The sequence below is a fragment of the Cebus imitator genome, unplaced genomic scaffold, assembly GCF_001604975.1.
Source record: "Cebus imitator isolate Cc_AM_T3 unplaced genomic scaffold, Cebus_imitator-1.0 Scaffold145, whole genome shotgun sequence".
NCBI classification, from domain to species: Eukaryota; Metazoa; Chordata; class Mammalia; order Primates; family Cebidae; genus Cebus; species Cebus imitator.
Genome location: NW_016107460.1, coordinates 7,840,617 through 7,856,057, shown reverse-complemented (window position 1 = coordinate 7,856,057; position 15,441 = coordinate 7,840,617). Strand labels below are relative to the sequence as shown.

The 15,441-nt window shown below is 55.1% G+C and overlaps 1 protein-coding gene across 17 annotated transcripts in view; it reads left to right on the top strand.

Moving 5' to 3' along the window:
- Nucleotides 1-15,019, top strand: part of NPHP4 (nephrocystin 4) — a 138,001-nt gene extending 122,982 nt beyond the window's left edge. For 15 of the 17 annotated variants that reach the window (XM_037743541.1, XM_037743547.1, XM_037743540.1 and 12 more), the window contains 11 exons: nt 417-622; nt 2,326-2,552; nt 2,983-3,169; nt 5,191-5,274; nt 9,819-9,975; nt 10,687-10,772; nt 11,353-11,438; nt 12,504-12,675; nt 13,249-13,428; nt 13,743-13,886; nt 14,426-15,019. In XM_037743541.1, coding sequence (XP_037599469.1) covers nt 417-622; nt 2,326-2,552; nt 2,983-3,169; nt 5,191-5,274; nt 9,819-9,975; nt 10,687-10,772; nt 11,353-11,438; nt 12,504-12,675; nt 13,249-13,428; nt 13,743-13,886; nt 14,426-14,566 — 1,670 coding nt within the window. In that variant the 3' untranslated portion in view covers nt 14,567-15,019. Of the gene's footprint in view, nt 1-416; nt 623-2,325; nt 2,553-2,982; nt 3,170-5,190; nt 5,275-8,913; nt 8,989-9,818; nt 9,976-10,686; nt 10,773-11,352; nt 11,439-12,503; nt 12,676-13,248; nt 13,429-13,742; nt 13,887-14,425 lie in introns of those variants that run through there. The other 2 variants (XM_037743546.1, XM_017542723.2) reach the window with 2 other exon arrangements.
- Nucleotides 15,020-15,441: the final 422 nt, after the last annotated feature.

The window sequence follows — 15,441 nt, the reverse complement described above, 5'->3', positions numbered from 1 at the left end:
TAGCTGGAGGCCTCCTGCCAAAGGGGCAACCCATTACCCTCCATTGTTGATCTGAGGGGCTGAGGCTGAGAGCACTGGGTGAAGGCATTAGTGGGCCCTTGAATATCCTGAGAGCGTGACCTTCTAGAACATGGCCTTCTTCCCCTAGAAAATCCCCTGGTGGTTTGTTGATTGCTTTGGATCTAAGGACCAAAGTCAGAATTCCTTTTAATTTGGAGGCTGGGGAAAGGAGGAGATGCTGTGAAAACCAGGGTATAAAGTTACCTTCTTTTTCCGAGTCTCAGAACTGCAAAAGCATGAGCTGTGCTCTTGAGCTCCCTCCCTGGGTAGGTGGTTCTGGGAAGCCTGTTTCCGTGTCTGCTGCTGGAAGGTAGACACTGCACGTCCACCCGACTCCCGCTCTGACCCTTTCGCAGGAAAGCGCGTGGTGCAAGCGCAGAAGCTGGCGGATATGGACAGTGAGCTGGCTGCCATGCTGCTGACCCATGCCCAGGGGGGCAAGGGGCCCCAGGACATCGGCCGTGAGGTGGATGCCACCCGCAGGCGCAAGCTGGAGCGGATGAGGTCTGTGCGCCTGAAGGAGGCCGGGGGAGCGTTGGGCCGGCGCGGGACCAGCGTGCTGGTGAGAGTTTCTCCACTGTCACTGTCCCCGGGGTTCTCCCTGCAGACCGAGTCACTGTGCACGTCTCTCCCTGCCTCCCACATGGCTGCTCTCTTAACTTCCTCCCAAGTCCTAGTGACAGAATAATAAGAACATCAGACTTTTTCAGCCACCAGGGGAAATCTTTAAGTGAGAATTATCTGGAGAGCTTTTAACAAAAGCCAGTTCTTGGGCGTCACCCCTGGAGATTCTAATACCGATTGGTTTGGGCAGGATCCCCGGAGCCTGGGTTTGAAGAAAGCTTTGCAGGTGATTCTGAGGCTGCCTGGGGTCTGGGGACCAGAGCTGTGAGCAGCTGACGAATCTTGGGTTATCAGTGTAATCATTCCGGCTAGAAAAATTCCCCTTTTTGGCTGAAAATCTAAATAAAACTTTTAATACTTTGCAACTAAGAAATGGGAGGTGAGAATGGTTGTACCTCCTGGGCTTGGAGAAGATGGGAACCACAGGGCCTCGAGAAAGATCTCCTGAGATTCCCCTCCCATGCAGGCAGGCCGGGGTCTCAACAGAGGTGTCCTTCCCTCCCTTCCTCTTGCCCTCCCTCCCTTCCTCCCAACAGGCAGGGCTTAAAGCTGTGGCCTCCGGAGACCACCAGCCTGGATGACTTTGGCTGTGTCTGCATGAGCTTGAAATTGAGGAGCCGCTTTCAGCCCCAGCGCTGTTTCTCATCCTAACTCAAGTCTGGCCCCGTTGTCCAGCACAGGCTGTCAGGCGTTCCCCTCCTGAAAAGCTCTGATGATAAAATTCTGATGGAGGCCCCAGGTGTGAAAGGTCCAGCTCTAATCCCCCTGCAAAGAATAGCCAAAGCCTTGGATGATAGAAAGTGAATATCCAAAGTCATTTAAGTCAGAAATCAAATTTTGTCTTCACTTTTCGAGTTAAAGCCTGAAAGCGTTCAAGTCAGCCCGTCTCTTCTGTATTAGACAGAAGGTTCCCAGTGCCCAGCTGCAGTGGCTTCTTGGAGCTACTGAAGCCTGGCCAACTCCCCGGCATTGGGGTGTCCCCTTCTAGGCCTCAGATCTTGCAAGGCAGCCTCCAGTGGGCCTCACTTTTTCTTGTAAGGCCCGCAAGAAAAACAAGCCAGTCTCCAGCCTGTAGAGCCTATGCGTACTGGCCAAGCTCTTAGAGTCCCTGGGCCATCAGAGCAAGGGGGTGGCTGAGCCGTGCTGAGGCAGCTTGCTGGTTGCCCTGACTCTGACCCAGTGTGACCAGGACCCAGCAGGCTGGGGGGCATGTCCTCTCCTGGGGGCTCTGCGCCCACACAGTGCTCCCGATGTTGTGTTGGGGACCTGGCTGGTGAGGCCTGTCACCAGTCATAGTTTTGAAGCCATTCTTTTCCCTTGTTTGAAACCACTGCTTCTGATTCTGCACTGCGCCGGGGGCCAGGCTTGTGGCTGTGAAGACTTTCGGGAGCAGGCAGGGGTGTTGTGTGAGCCTCCGTGTCGGGGACATAGCCGATCTCTGTCCAGCACTGCCTGAGATCCATGCCTGGGTGGGGCCGGCCAGTTCCACACAAGACCACGTGGTCAAGGATGGGGATGGTGGTGGCGATGCTCTTGCAGAAATGTCCTGTTCTGGCGTCGTGGGTGGTGGGCGGCCAGCAATAGCCCCTCATGGAGGAGAGCGTGGCTGGGACACTGTCTGCCATGTCCTCTTGTCCCCAGGCCCAGCAGAGTGTCCGCACACAGCACTTGCGGGACCTACAGGTAATTGCTGCTTACCGGGAACGCACAAAGGCTGAGAGCATTGCCAGTCTGCTGAGCCTGTCCATCACCACGGAGCACACACTTCATGCCACGCTGGGGGTGGCCGAGTTCTTCGAGTTTGTGCTTAAGAACCCCCACAACACACAGCACACAGTGACCGTGGAGATCGACAACCCCGAGCTCAGGTGAGGCCCCAGCAGCGCCCCCGCCCCTCCCAGATCGACAGCCCCAAGCTCAGGTGAGGCCCCGGCAGCGCCCCCATTCCCCACAGATCGACAGCCCAGAGCTCAGATGAGACCCTGGCAGCGCCCCTGTCCCCCTGCCCTGATCGACAGCTGAGCTCAGGTGAGGGCCCAGCAGCGCCCTCATCCCCCTCCAGATAGACAGCCCTGAGCTCAGGTGAGGCCCCGGCAGCGCCCCCATCCCTCACAGCCCAGATCTGTGTTGGGTGCAGCTGGCGTCCCTTCTGAGCTGGCATGAATTCTGCCCGCGAGCCGAGGCGATTTGATTCCTCTCTCCCACTCCTCTGAGCTCCGCTCTCAGTGGGTGGGATGTACCCTCCGGTGGGCCTTCCTGGGAAGAACTGCCCTGATTTATGGACACTGCCTCCCCCAGCGTCATCGTGGACAGTCAGGAGTGGAGAGACTTGAAGGGTGCTGCTGGCCTGCACACGCCGGTGGAGGAGGACATGTTCCACCTGCGCGGCAGCCTGGCCCCCCAGCTCTACCTGCGCCCACACGAGACCGCCCACGTCCCCTTCAAGTTCCAGAGCTTCTCTGCGGGGCTGCTGGCTGCGACGCAGGTGCGGGAATCAGGTGCACAGGGAAGTTGCATTTGGCTGACGACCGTGAGAAATTGAGAATGCTTCCAGTTTCCATCAGTGTCCCTCCCCTGCCTGTGGCAGATGGGCCAGCCTTTGGGCTGCTGTCTGCTCCCCTTGGTACTCAACAAGAGACCTGGCACCTGTACTGTGAGTGGCAGCTGGCCCCTTCTCTTTTCCAGCCTGATGGGTGTCAGGCCGGACCGCTCCTCATTTTCTTTACTAAGTGGGTCAGAAGGGTTTTTTTAAAGCCCAGTGAATCTAATGGATTGACATTTTCTAGCATTTTCTCTCCAGGTAATATTGTTTGCTCCCTTCTGACTGCAGCACTGGCTGCTCTATGCAAGATGCAGCCTTGCAGGCGTGTGTGTGGGGAGCATGCACACGGGGGTGTGTGTGCAGGCAGTAGGTGAGGTGTGTGTGCAGGGAAGATATGAGGTGTGTATGCAGGAGGTGGGTGTGTGAGGTCTGCATGCAGGAGGTGGGTGTGTGAGGTCTGTGTGCAGGAGGTGGGTGTGTAAGGTGCGCGTGCAGGAGGTGGGTGTGTAAGGTGCGCGTGCAGGAGGTGGGTGTGTAAGGTGCGCGTGCAGGAGGTGGGTGTGTGAGGTGTGTGTGCAGGAGGTGGGTGTGAGGTGTGCATGCAGGAGGTGTGTGCGCAGGAGGGGTGTGAGGTAGGTATGTGAGGTGTGCGTGCCGGTGGGTGTGTGAGGTGTGCGTGCAGGAGGTGGGTTTGAGGTGTACATGCAGGTGGGTGTGTGAGGTGTGCGTGCAGGAGGTGGGTGTGAGGTGTGCGTGCAGGAGGTGTGTGTGAGGTGTGTGTGCAGAAGGTGGGTGTGAGATGTGTGCAGGAGGTGGGTGTGTGAGGTGTGCATGCTGGAGGTGTGTGTGAGGTGTGCGTGCAGGAGGTTGTGAGGTGTGCGTGCAGGAGGTGGGTGTGTGAGGTGTGCGTGCAGGAGGTGTGTGTGAGGTGTTCGTGCAGGAGGTGCGTGTGGTGTGCATGCAGGAGGTGGGTGTGTGAGGTATTTGTGCAGGAGGTGGGTATGTGTGAGGTGTGTGTGCAGGATGTGGGTGTGTGAGGTGTGCATGCAGGAGGTGGGTGTGGTGTGTGTGCAGGTGGTGGCTGTGTGAGGTGTGTGTGCAGGATGTGGGGGTGTGAGGTGTGCACTCAGGAGGTGTGTGTCAGGTGTGCATGTAGGAGGTGCGTGTGGTGTGCATGCAGGAGGTGGGTGTGTGAGGTGTGCTTGCAGGATGTGGGTGTTAGGTGTGCGTGCAGGAGGTGTGTGTGAGGTGTGTGTGCAAGAGATGGATGTGTGAGGTGTGTGTGCAGGAGATGGGTGTGTGAGGTGTGTGTGCAGGAGATGGGTGTGAGGTGTGCATGCAGGTGGTGTGTGTCTGTGAAGTTTGCATGCAGGGGGTGGGTGTGTGAGGTGTGCGTTTGGGAGGCTGGAGTGTGTGTGAGGTGTGTGTGCAGGAGTTGTGCATGTAGGGGTCTGTGTGAGGTGTATGTGCAGGGGTGTGTGTGCATGCAGTGTGTGAGGTGTGTGTGCAGAGGGTGGTGTGTGAGGTGCCTGCAGGGGTGTGTCATGCCCGCATGTGTGAGGCAGGCATGGGGCATGGAGTGTGTGTTTCAGCTTTTGACCTTTTGGGGTCAGCTCTCTAGTGTGATGGTCCTCGCTTAAGGTGGACTGGAGATGTCCCTAGAGGCTCACTCCCAGGGTTCCATGCTGGCTCTTGGGATGGGCTGTGAGGACAGCAGGTGGGACCTCAGGCCTTTGGCTCAGGCAGAGCCAGGTTTCCACCTGAGATCTGCTGTTCCGCTTGCTCATGGCAGCCTCAGCCTTCTCTGGTGCAGTGAGGCCGGTTGGTGGTGGTTACTGCCCAGAGGGTCAGCGTGAGAGGAGGCTTGTGGCTCCCAGCTGGGCGGCAGTGGTGTCTCTAAGCACAGGTGCTGGTCCCCCAGTGATGTTGCTTCCTGACCTTTTCCTGCTGACCGGTTCCCACAGGCATCTCCTGGGTTGAGCAACGAGAAGGACATAGATGCCACGTCACCTTGGAAGTCCAGCACAGTGCCCACTAAACACGCCAAGGTAAAGGGGTAACAGAGGATAAACTGACCTCGGGGCTCCCCGGATATTCCCAGGGCCTTGGTGGTCTGACCCTTGCGCCCTTTTCTCCCCTCTTGGAAGGAAGGGCTGGGGCCAGGGCAGGGCAGGGCAGGGGTGGGGTGGGCCTCAGAATGGCCTTCTCCGTGTCCTCGCTGGGCAGGGCAGCTTCGTTCGGGCGCTGGGACAGCCTGCCTGGTGTCTGGCAGGAAATGCCTCCTTGGCGGCTGCCTTCTTAGAGCCTGGGGCCCGTGGTTCCCGTGGTGGCTGCCACAGCCTGCGGCCGCTCCGTGAGCCTCACACACAGCATTCGCTGGATGTGCATGTGTGGTGTGCTTCTTCCTGGAAATAAGACTTAGCCTTTGGTTGCCTCCCTTGCTAAGGGAAGGCCGTGTTGTAAGCCTTCAGCCGGCTGAGACATTCTCAGGAGGAGCTTGAGAGACACTGCTGCGTTATGGCAGTTTCTGAAGGGTTTTTTTTATTTGGTAGAAACATGCCATTTGTAGTAGTTGGGAAGTGGAAAACAAAATAAAAAAGGCTTGGTCTTTCCCGCACCCTGCCTGGAGAACAGAGTTCAGAGTTGAGCAATCCCAGCCTGAGGCTGTGGGGTCCCTGCTGTGGAGTCCCTGTGGCCTGAGTCTCACTGGTTGCAGCCTGGCCCCCTGTGTCCACCAGCTCTGTCATCAGTGGAAACTTGCTTTATTTTATTTAAATCTGCAGCCACAGCTTTGCCTTGGTCTAAGGAGTACATCTGTTCTGTGTTTAGTGCTGTAGGTAGCTTTGCCTTGGTCTAAGGAATACGTCTGTTCTGTATTTAGTGCTCTAGGTTACATCTGAGGCTAATGCTTTTTCCTTACACGTGTGGGAAGTCCCAGCCATCACATCCTGTTGCCAAAACCATTGGGAGGAAAGTCGTCCTCTGCCAGGTTAGGTCTGAATGGCAAGCCTGCAGGTGCATGACCTCAGACAGAGGAACAGGAGGAGAGACGGTCCTCACCGTCATGAGCCTGTGGTAGCATTGGGAAGCTAGTAGCTTGCCGAATGCCCAGAGGTTGAGGTCTCTCTGCCAACGTAGCACAAAGCAGGCGAGGGCCAGGGCCTCCGTGGGAAGGCAGGGACGTTCTGTTGTCTCTTTTTGCCATGGGCATGGGCAGTCTGTGACCTTCCTGGAATTTGCAGGAGGATTTCACTTTGAAATGGGGGGTTAATGGCAGCTGCATTTTCAGGAGGCTATGCGCTAGTCAGATAAGGGACATTCAGATAAGATTTCAGATCTTTTCACCTTAAAATAATCTTTATGTCAAAAATGTGATCTCTTCACATGAATTTGGAGTTCTAGGGGAAATCTAGGTGTTGTATTAGTTTACGCGTAATGACTTCAGGGTGTGTCTGACCGATAAGGACTCTTCCTCTTACTGCGACTGCATGCTGTCATCCTGCCCCCAATCAGCGCAGATCTTGGCACTGTCTGCCTCCAGGGCTGAGTCTTTCTACAGCTGGTGTGTCTGGTTCAGGACTGCCTTGGGTGCACCGCTGTTAGAGTTGCTTAGTGGGGAGACTGCGTCGTTGATGAAGGCCACCCGTAGAGCATGCTGGCTGGCACTGTGCTCAGGTGCTGACAGCTTGATGCCACTGTTGTAAAGTCTCTCTGCCATTCTCCCAGTGAGTTTTCTACAAATGAGAACTTTTGCTATCAGCGGTTTGGTTACCTGAAACATCCTTTGTACTGGCAAGTGAGGGTGAATGTTAGACTCATTCCCTTTATTTATCCATTTTCAAATAAATGAGCTGCATCCTAGCAGCCTCCAGAGACGGTCCGTGTTTGTGGCGTCTCATGATGGGACAGCTGGGTTTTATATTTGTACTTCTCATCCCATGGCAGGCACTCTTAGATGCTGGAACTGCCCTCTCTCTGGCCACCACCATCCTTTTCAAGTTAACTCCTGTGCTTTTTTCATCAAAAGTAGTTATTTTAAATAATTTTGAACTTAGGGAGAAGTTACAGGAAAAGTGCAGAGAATCCCCACATATGGTTTCCCCAGACTTCCTGATCGCTAACCTTTGCCATGTTTGCCTTGCCATTCTCTGCTTATGCATTTTTTCTGAATAGCTTGAGAATAAATTATCAAGTAATGGCCCTTAATCCATGACACTTCAAGCTGAGTTGTCTTGAAAATAAGTCCATTCTCCTCGGTGACCAAGTCAGAGTCATGAAATTACGGAATGGACGCTCCTCTTCTGTCCTCACAGGCCCAATTCACATTCACAAAGGTCCCAGTACTTGACGGACTGCCCACCCAGTGGCCCCGACCAGCCCGCTGTCCATGGAGTCCTTCTGGTGTGGCTGCAGCCATTTGGAAGTGTGCAGACGGTTTTCCTGCAGTGCACCCAGTGGGGCCGGTCTGGTGTTCGCTTCAGTTAGACCCAGGTTATGCCTTTGGGGCAGGGACTCTGCAGACACTTGCTATGTCCTCTCAGAACTTCATACTGGGGGGGACGCAATGTTGCTTTGTCCTGTTACTGGTGATGCCTTTTTCATTCAGTTCAGATGGCATCTGCCGTACTTTTTTCCTGTAATAATCAAGAAATGTTTTTGGGTTTTGTAATTAGTAACGAGTAAGTATCTTATCGGGAGATACTGAGGCCATTCAGATGACCTGTTCTTCATCAGACTTTACGCACTAGGTCTCACTGTGCACTGGTGGCCTGGCCCAAGTCAGTATCAGGATGCTTGCCTGCCACGGGTTTTCACATTCCATCATTCCTTCTCTATTGATCACCGGCATTTTAAGTAAGGTAGAGCTGGGCCTTTACCTCATTCACATAGTTATTTTTTATATCCTTGTGAACAGTGAATTTCTGTTTACTCATTTTGTTGATATCATTCTTTATTTTGTTGCTGATATTCATGTTGTCCCCAACTAATGAGGGGAAGCCCCTTCAGGCCAGCTCCTGTGTCCTGTTGATTCATCCCTGTCCTCCTCCGAGTCCTTCCTTATTGCCAGCACAGCAAGATGCCCCAGGCTCAGCGTGCATTTCCAGAATGTCAGCCATTTAGCTAAGGTTCCTTTGGGTGGAGAATGATATTTAGAAACGAAGATGTGAGTGCTAGATGTTCTCAGTACTACTGGGATGTCACTGCCACTAGTCCCTCTTAGCAGAGAGACCTAAGAGGTATGTGCCTGCACGTACAGATGCAGACATAGACATAGACTTATGTGCATAGCATGCATATATGACATGTAGATATCAATGTGTGCACATGTATGTGTGTGTATGTGCACAGACTGTTTCTGTGTGTGTTAAAGACCACGAATTCGTGCCAGTTCTTCTAGTGCCAGTTAGCATCACAGGTTTCTTCCTGTTGTCTGTTTCCATGTTTGTAATTCCCATTTCTGCTTGTGAGAAACCTGGTTCCCATTTGGTTCACTATATTTACTTATTTGTCTAATTCCCCTGTATATAACCAGTCTGCTGACCACACTGGCCAAATCCCTTTGGCTACAATACCACTGACCACACTGGCCATCTTTGTGTATGTGTATATTTCAAAATGTCAGTACCAACCAGGGGTAGAGTATTCTCTATACAGAGCAGGGTTTCTGAGGGTGCTTTTGCCCTTAGGTCCTTTGTGTCCTGTGATGTAAATTCACTCAAAGAATTCTCCTTTGGGGAGTTACAGCACCAACTTGATAAAAGGTTGGATCTGTTTATTTTTAATACATTGACACTTCCGTATATTTTAGTTTAGTTTTTAAAATTAAAAACATTTAAGTAAGTCCGCAAGATTTATTTGGAAGGATCTTGTTTCCCTTCCTGCCCCTGCCCCTCTCTCCTCCTCGGTGTGTGCAGATGTGGAGTGTGTCTGCATGTGTGTGTGTGCATGTGTGTCTGCATGCATGTGTGCGTGTGTATGTTTGTGTGCATATGTGTGTGTGGGTACGTCTGTGTGTGCATGTGCATGTCTCTGTGGGCGTGTATATATCTTGAAATAAACATAGGTTTTGTATCAGTTGTCCAAATTAATACCTCTTTAGACAGTATGGTTTTTAATAAGTAACTCTTTTGAAACTAGGAAAGTTTCTGTTTCTAACCCTTTTTGTTTAGGCACAGCCTCTTTTTGTCATCTGGACTCAAAGAGCTCGTGCTGACGTGCTTGACCGTGAACTTGACCATGCCACCACCCACCCCAGGACCTCCTGGCCTGACTTGCACATATGCACGTAGGGTGTTGGGAGGTGGAATCATGGCAGAAGTGTGCGTACTTGAGAGAAATAACAGCAGTGTGGCCGCTCGGGTGCCCTGTGCTGGGTGCCGGCCCAGGCCTTGCTCAGTGGTCCCCTCTGGGTGGGCACCCACAGCTGTAGACTCAGTCCCTGCCTCTCATGATGCCCGACCTTCCCCCCTCATGGCAGCGGAGGGCGAGTGGGTCATGGCGACAGTGGAGATCCCTGTACTGTCGAAGGAGGGACGAGAAGCTGCCCATGAGCCTCGTACCCATCCCAGCGCTCAGTGTGGCCTCCTCACAGGTCTTGTTCCGAGCAAGTGACAGCAAGCCCATCGCCGTGCTCTGCCTGACTGTGGAACTGCAGCCCCACATGGTGGACCAGGTCTTCCGCTTCTATCACCCGGAGCTCACCTTCCTGAAGAAGGCAATCCGCCTGCCACCCTGGCACACGCTTCCAGGCAGGTCCCGCACTGACCCCATGGCCACATGTTGCAGGCTCACCTGTGTGAAGTAGATGTCTCCTGAGGGTGACAGATGACCTCGTGACTTCGTGCCCTGGTGCTGTTAGAGCAGCACATGGTGCCTGGGGAATTCTGCCTCCTGCCTTTATGGTTTGAGATAGTATCCCTCTTGCTACCTCTGAGATGACCAGGTGCGAATTTGCTGGCTGAGCCCACCCTTCTAAAAATCCCAGCTCCCGCAGCCCAGGTCTGGGTGTGCCTGGAGGAACACCCGCCTCCTCACCTGATGGCCGCAGGTCCGGGTGTGTCTGGAGGAACACCCTCCTCCTCACCTGATGGCCGCAGGTCCGGGTGTGCCTGGAGGAACACCCGCCTCCTCACCTGATGGGCCGCATGTTTCTGGTAGGCGCCCTACGGCCGAGTGCAGGCTTCCCTGCTCCAGGGAGCTGTGGCTTCCTTTTTATGACCCCCTTGATTCTCTGAGGAGGTGGCTGGAGCTGAGCCGTGGTGTGCTGGACGGGTGGTGTCCATGCAGGGAACACAGTGCTTGGATGCTGTCCTGGGAAAGGTGGCAGTGTCCATTTCCCCAGCAGGGGTTTTGCTAAGCACCGTAATGAACCCGGCCTGTCCTGTAGTGTGTAATATGTGGGGCTGTCCCCACAGGCCTGGGCTGTGGAGAAGACTCTTTCTGACATTTCCCCACTCCAGGTGCTCAGGTGGGGATGCCTGGTGAGGACCCTCCAGTCCACGTTCGCTGCAGCGACCCGAACGTCATCTGTGAGACCCAGCACGTGGTAGGTTGTGTCGTGGCCCCGGCTCAGGCAGATCCTTCCCAGCGAGGTCTTGCTCCCATTGTCTTCCCTTCAGGTCCCTGGGAGCCTCCTCATTTTAGGTTTTCTGCTAAGTGGTTTCTTTCCCAAGCTACGAAAGGGCTATTTTGACATTTTTATGAGAGTTTTATGAGAGGGTTTTTATTTTTTCTACTTGTAGATCAGCTCCTTGATCATCTGAATTTAAATTTTAAAAAGGCATGAAGCAAAGTGAATAAAGTAAATGGTAATTAAGGCACTTATTAATTACCATTGTGTACAGGATAAGGCAATAATTGTGTTATGACCAGTTAGGAAACTGGATAAAATCTCCTGTGGAATCTAATTATTGAGATCCATGTAGAATCAGGAAGCGCATGATTTTCTCGTTGGCAGTGAACAGAATAGTGAATTCAGACTGGTATAGAACGTGAACAGATTCGTTCTGGGAGGGGCTGGCCCTCACTTGCTGCATGGACTAGTTGCAGATGTAGGGGCCTGGTTGGGGTCAGCAGAGCCAGGTGGTGGGCTGTGTGCCCTGATGTGCTGCACGTCCGGTTGGCAGGGCCCCGGGGAGCCACGGGACGTGTTTCTGAAGGTAGCTAGTGGTCCAAGCCCGGAGATCAAAGACTTCTTTGTCATCATTTACTCGTAAGTGCACAGGCTTCGGGGATCTGGGGACTGTGGCAGGGGAGATGAGGAGGAAGGCCTGGGGCCACTGCTGGATTGAAAGTGGGCTTGGCCCCTTCCTAAACTTGGGGGAGCTACTGGGCCTTTGCTTTGTGAGGCAGGATTCTGCTGTGCGTTCCAGAGCCAGAGGGACACGCACAAACTGAGAGACTTCGGATGTAGCCTGTGCCCACCAGGGAAAGACATGAGGCAGTCTCTGTCCCCAGACAGCGCCAAAGGCCGCCCAGAAGCTCCTTGTCACTTTTCTTGCTGAGTCCCCAGGCCGAACAGCATGCATGAAGCTGTGGCCCCTCCTGCGAGGTGGAGGGCCGTGGTGGGATGACCTGCCCTCTCTCCTCCAGGCTAAATGACCGGCCCCTTCCTCTCCCTTCCTAAGTCCGATTGCCAAGCCCTGTGAGAATCCTTTAAAACTGGTGTGAGCTGGGAGGTTTCCTGCAGTACTTCTGAGGAGGGGTCAGGGGTGAACCGGCAGTAAGTGCCCACCAGAGGGTGAGGGGCTGCGTGGACACGTCTCAGAGTGGCTTTCTCATGAGCCCATGAAGATGCTTCACCCAGCCCTATTTTACTATGAAGCACCAGACTCGTGGCTCTAAGATGTTAACAGGGGCCTCCGTGCTCAGGCCGGCGTGACCTCCAGCCCCACTCTCTCTCCTGTGTGGCACTGCCCTTGGCTTTGCCTCAGAACCCTTATTGGGGGTGACCACTTGTCCAGGATATGTGTTTGGCCAAAGTATGACTTGTCATTTGTTTGACACTAAGCACTCTTGTGCCAGGTGGCATCCTGGGTACAGACAAGTGGGGGCATCAGTTAGCCCTGCTGTGCCCTGAGAGCCTCTGCTGTAGGTAGGAGGTGGGCAGCCAGGGGTAGAGCCAGCAGGCCCCAGCTCTGCCTCCCTGGGGCCGTCCTCTGGGGTGTTCCCTGCACGGCCTTCCTGCTGCCCGCGCTCCTGGCAGCCCTTGTCAGCCTCTCACGGGTTGGTGCTGCATCCTGGGGGACAAGTGCAGATAGCTCCTGTCCCACTGCAGGGATCGCTGGCTGGCGGTGCCCGCACAGACGTGGCAGGTGTACCTCCACTCCCTGCAGCGTGTGGATGTCTCCTGCGTCACGGGCCAGCTGACCCGCCTGTCCCTTGTCCTTCGGGGGACGAAGACAGTGAGGAAAGTGAGAGCTTTCACCTCGCACCCCCAGGAGCTGAAGGTACGGCCCCTTTGGGGGCTATTCTGAGCCTCTTCCCAACCCCAGCCTGGAGATGGGCGACGGGCATTCAGCTGCAGCACAGTGGGTGGTCCCGACGGCAGGTTTACGGTGCCACCAGCACCCAGACGCTGTCACCAGAGGCTTCCTGGCAGTCACCTTTCGTTAGATGTGCCATTGTGGGGTGAGTGATGTACGCGCCAACTCCCAAAGGCTAGTGTTCAGAATTCCTGCAAGGTAAACAGTGGCAGGAGCTCTGGTGTTAATGAAGCCACAGTTAGACAGGGTGGGCAGGCCCCAGGTCCCACCAGCTGGCCAAGGTTTTAAGCCCAAGATGGCTTCGGTTCTCCCTATGCGGAGGCAGTGCTGAGTCACCATGTGGGGGGAGGGACTTCCCGGTGCAGCCCCGAGCCACGGCCACAGTGATGCAGGGTTGGGTTGTGGCTTCAGATTTGGCCGCCCCTGAGCCACCCGTGACCCTGGGCGCCCCTGGCTGCCAGGGCTGCAGGCATCTGGGAGCCTCTGCTTGCGCACCGGGAAAGGCTCTGCCCTGACCAGCGTCTCTTGCCCTTAAAGACGGACCCCAAAGGTGTCTTTGTGCTGCCTCCTCGGGGGGTGCAGGACCTGCATGTTGGCGTGAGGCCCCTCAGGGCTGGCAGCCGCTTCATCCACCTCAACCTGGTAGACGTGGATTGCCATCAGCTGGTGGCCTCCTGGCTCGTGTGCCTCTCCTGCCGCCAGCCGCTCATCTCTAAGGTATGTATGTGTGACAGGCGCAGGCTTAGGGGACAGGGGCTCGATATCAAGGCACTGCAGGACCCCTACCTTGCCCTGTGACTCGGCCACCGGACCCAGGGGTCTGACCTGGCAGGGCTGGGTGCACAAATGTTCACTCCTGTGCCATCTGTCTCCCGGATGGAAGCTCCAGAGAGCATCTGTCTTATCTCTGTGGGGTCCCCCATGTCTGAGGCCGGGCACGGTACACAGTAGCCTCAGGGGATACTTGGAGGAGGGGCCAGTGGCTGCATCTGCGAGTGGCTGCAGCGTCTCCCTGTCCCCTCCCTCCACAGGCCTTTGAGATCACGTTGGCTGCGGGTGAAGGGAAGGGCGTCAACAAGAGGATCACCTACACCAACCCCTACCCCTCCCAGAGGACGTTCCACCTGCACAGTGACCACCCGGAGCTGCTGCGGTTCAGGGAGGACTCCTTCCAGGTGCGGTGGGCTGTGTGTGGGACTCCCAGGGAGGCCCGGGGTTCAGGGAGGACTCCTTCCAGGTGCGGTGGGCTGTGCATGGGACTCCTAGGGAAGGCCCAGGGACCTGAATGGAGGGCCTGCATTCAGGAGTGAGTTCCTTGAATCACCAGCAGTCTTCCAAAAGCCCCAAGGCGGTGACATGTGCCATCCCATACTTGGGTGGCCCGTTGTTTTTTTAGTAGCTGGAGATTCGGCAAAGTTTCTCCTGAGCATGGGGCAGGGTGGTGTGCCTGGGGCTTTTCACAGTAATGTTAGACAGTTTAGATCGAAAATGAGTGTGTCTCCATTACACACAACACGTCACCTTGGCTGAGCACCTAGGCTGTCTCTATCCTTGTCCTGGGCGCTGAAGTCAAAGGCAGGCCTTGGATGCACGCGCAGGGCTCCGAGCCCTTGTCGGCTCCCCTGGGAAATACACGACCTTAAACGGAGAGGCTTCCAGGGAGAGCGCAGGATGGCCCAGGGGTGGATGCTGGGATTTGGATGCTTGCCTCCAGGTTGGGGGTGGAGAGACCTACACCATCGGCATGCAGTTTGCACCTAGTCGGAGAGCTGGGGAGGAGGAGATCCTGATCTACATCAACGACCATGAGGACAAAAACGAAGAGGCGTTTTGCGTGAAGGTCATCTACCAGTGAGGGCTTGAGGGCGGCGTCCTTCCCGCAGGCCCGGCTGGGGTTTGTCTGTGCCCCTGCTTCCCTGCAGGCCATCCTCCCTGCCTCTCCGCAGCCTCTGACCTCAGGGCCCACCCGGCTGACCTGTGCACGTGGCTGAGAAAGCAGAGACCGAGCTCCGGTCATTTTGTAGCACCTGCGTCCAGCGTCGCTGCTGCCGACAGCAGCAGTCCTGGGTTCTGTGAGCGTGAATTTGTGGCGGCGGCCCTGGCTCTGGTGCTGCCATCCACGCACGTGGGACCCACGTTATCTCTGTTGCTCAAAATATATTTTATGAATCATCCTAAGTGACAAAGTCATGTTTTTCTTACTGGATTTTGTACACACATAATCTGTTATTTGCTATGCAATATTTTATGCTGGTGTTATATCTTTTTTAAATTGTTGAACAAAATACTAAACTTTTACACGCCTTCCCTTGGCAGTTTTCTTGATTGTTTTCTGCTGGCGCAGTGTCAGAGGCTTTCTGTCTACAGCACGAGGCTGGCTTCTCCAGCCAGGCGGCCCAGGCCCTGCGCCCTCACGGAGAGGCCACTCAAGCCTGACCCAGGTGGGGGCTGAGACTGCGGCTCTGAGATGGCAGAGGTCGGGGTGTGGACATGCGGGGACTGAGGGTCCCACGCCTGAGTGGAGGGCGGGCCGCACCCAGCAGCGGTTGCAGAGAGCACACGGCCTGCTGGCCCTTGCAGTGAGGCGCGGTCCTCGTTTGTGGACATCATTCTCGGCAGGTGGCCTCTGCTGCCTCTGCATGCTGTGATCCTGATGCGGTCCCTGTCCCCAGAGGGAAGTTTCACAGGCACTGTAGTTGGACCTTGAAGGTCAGAGCTGTGACCTTTTCC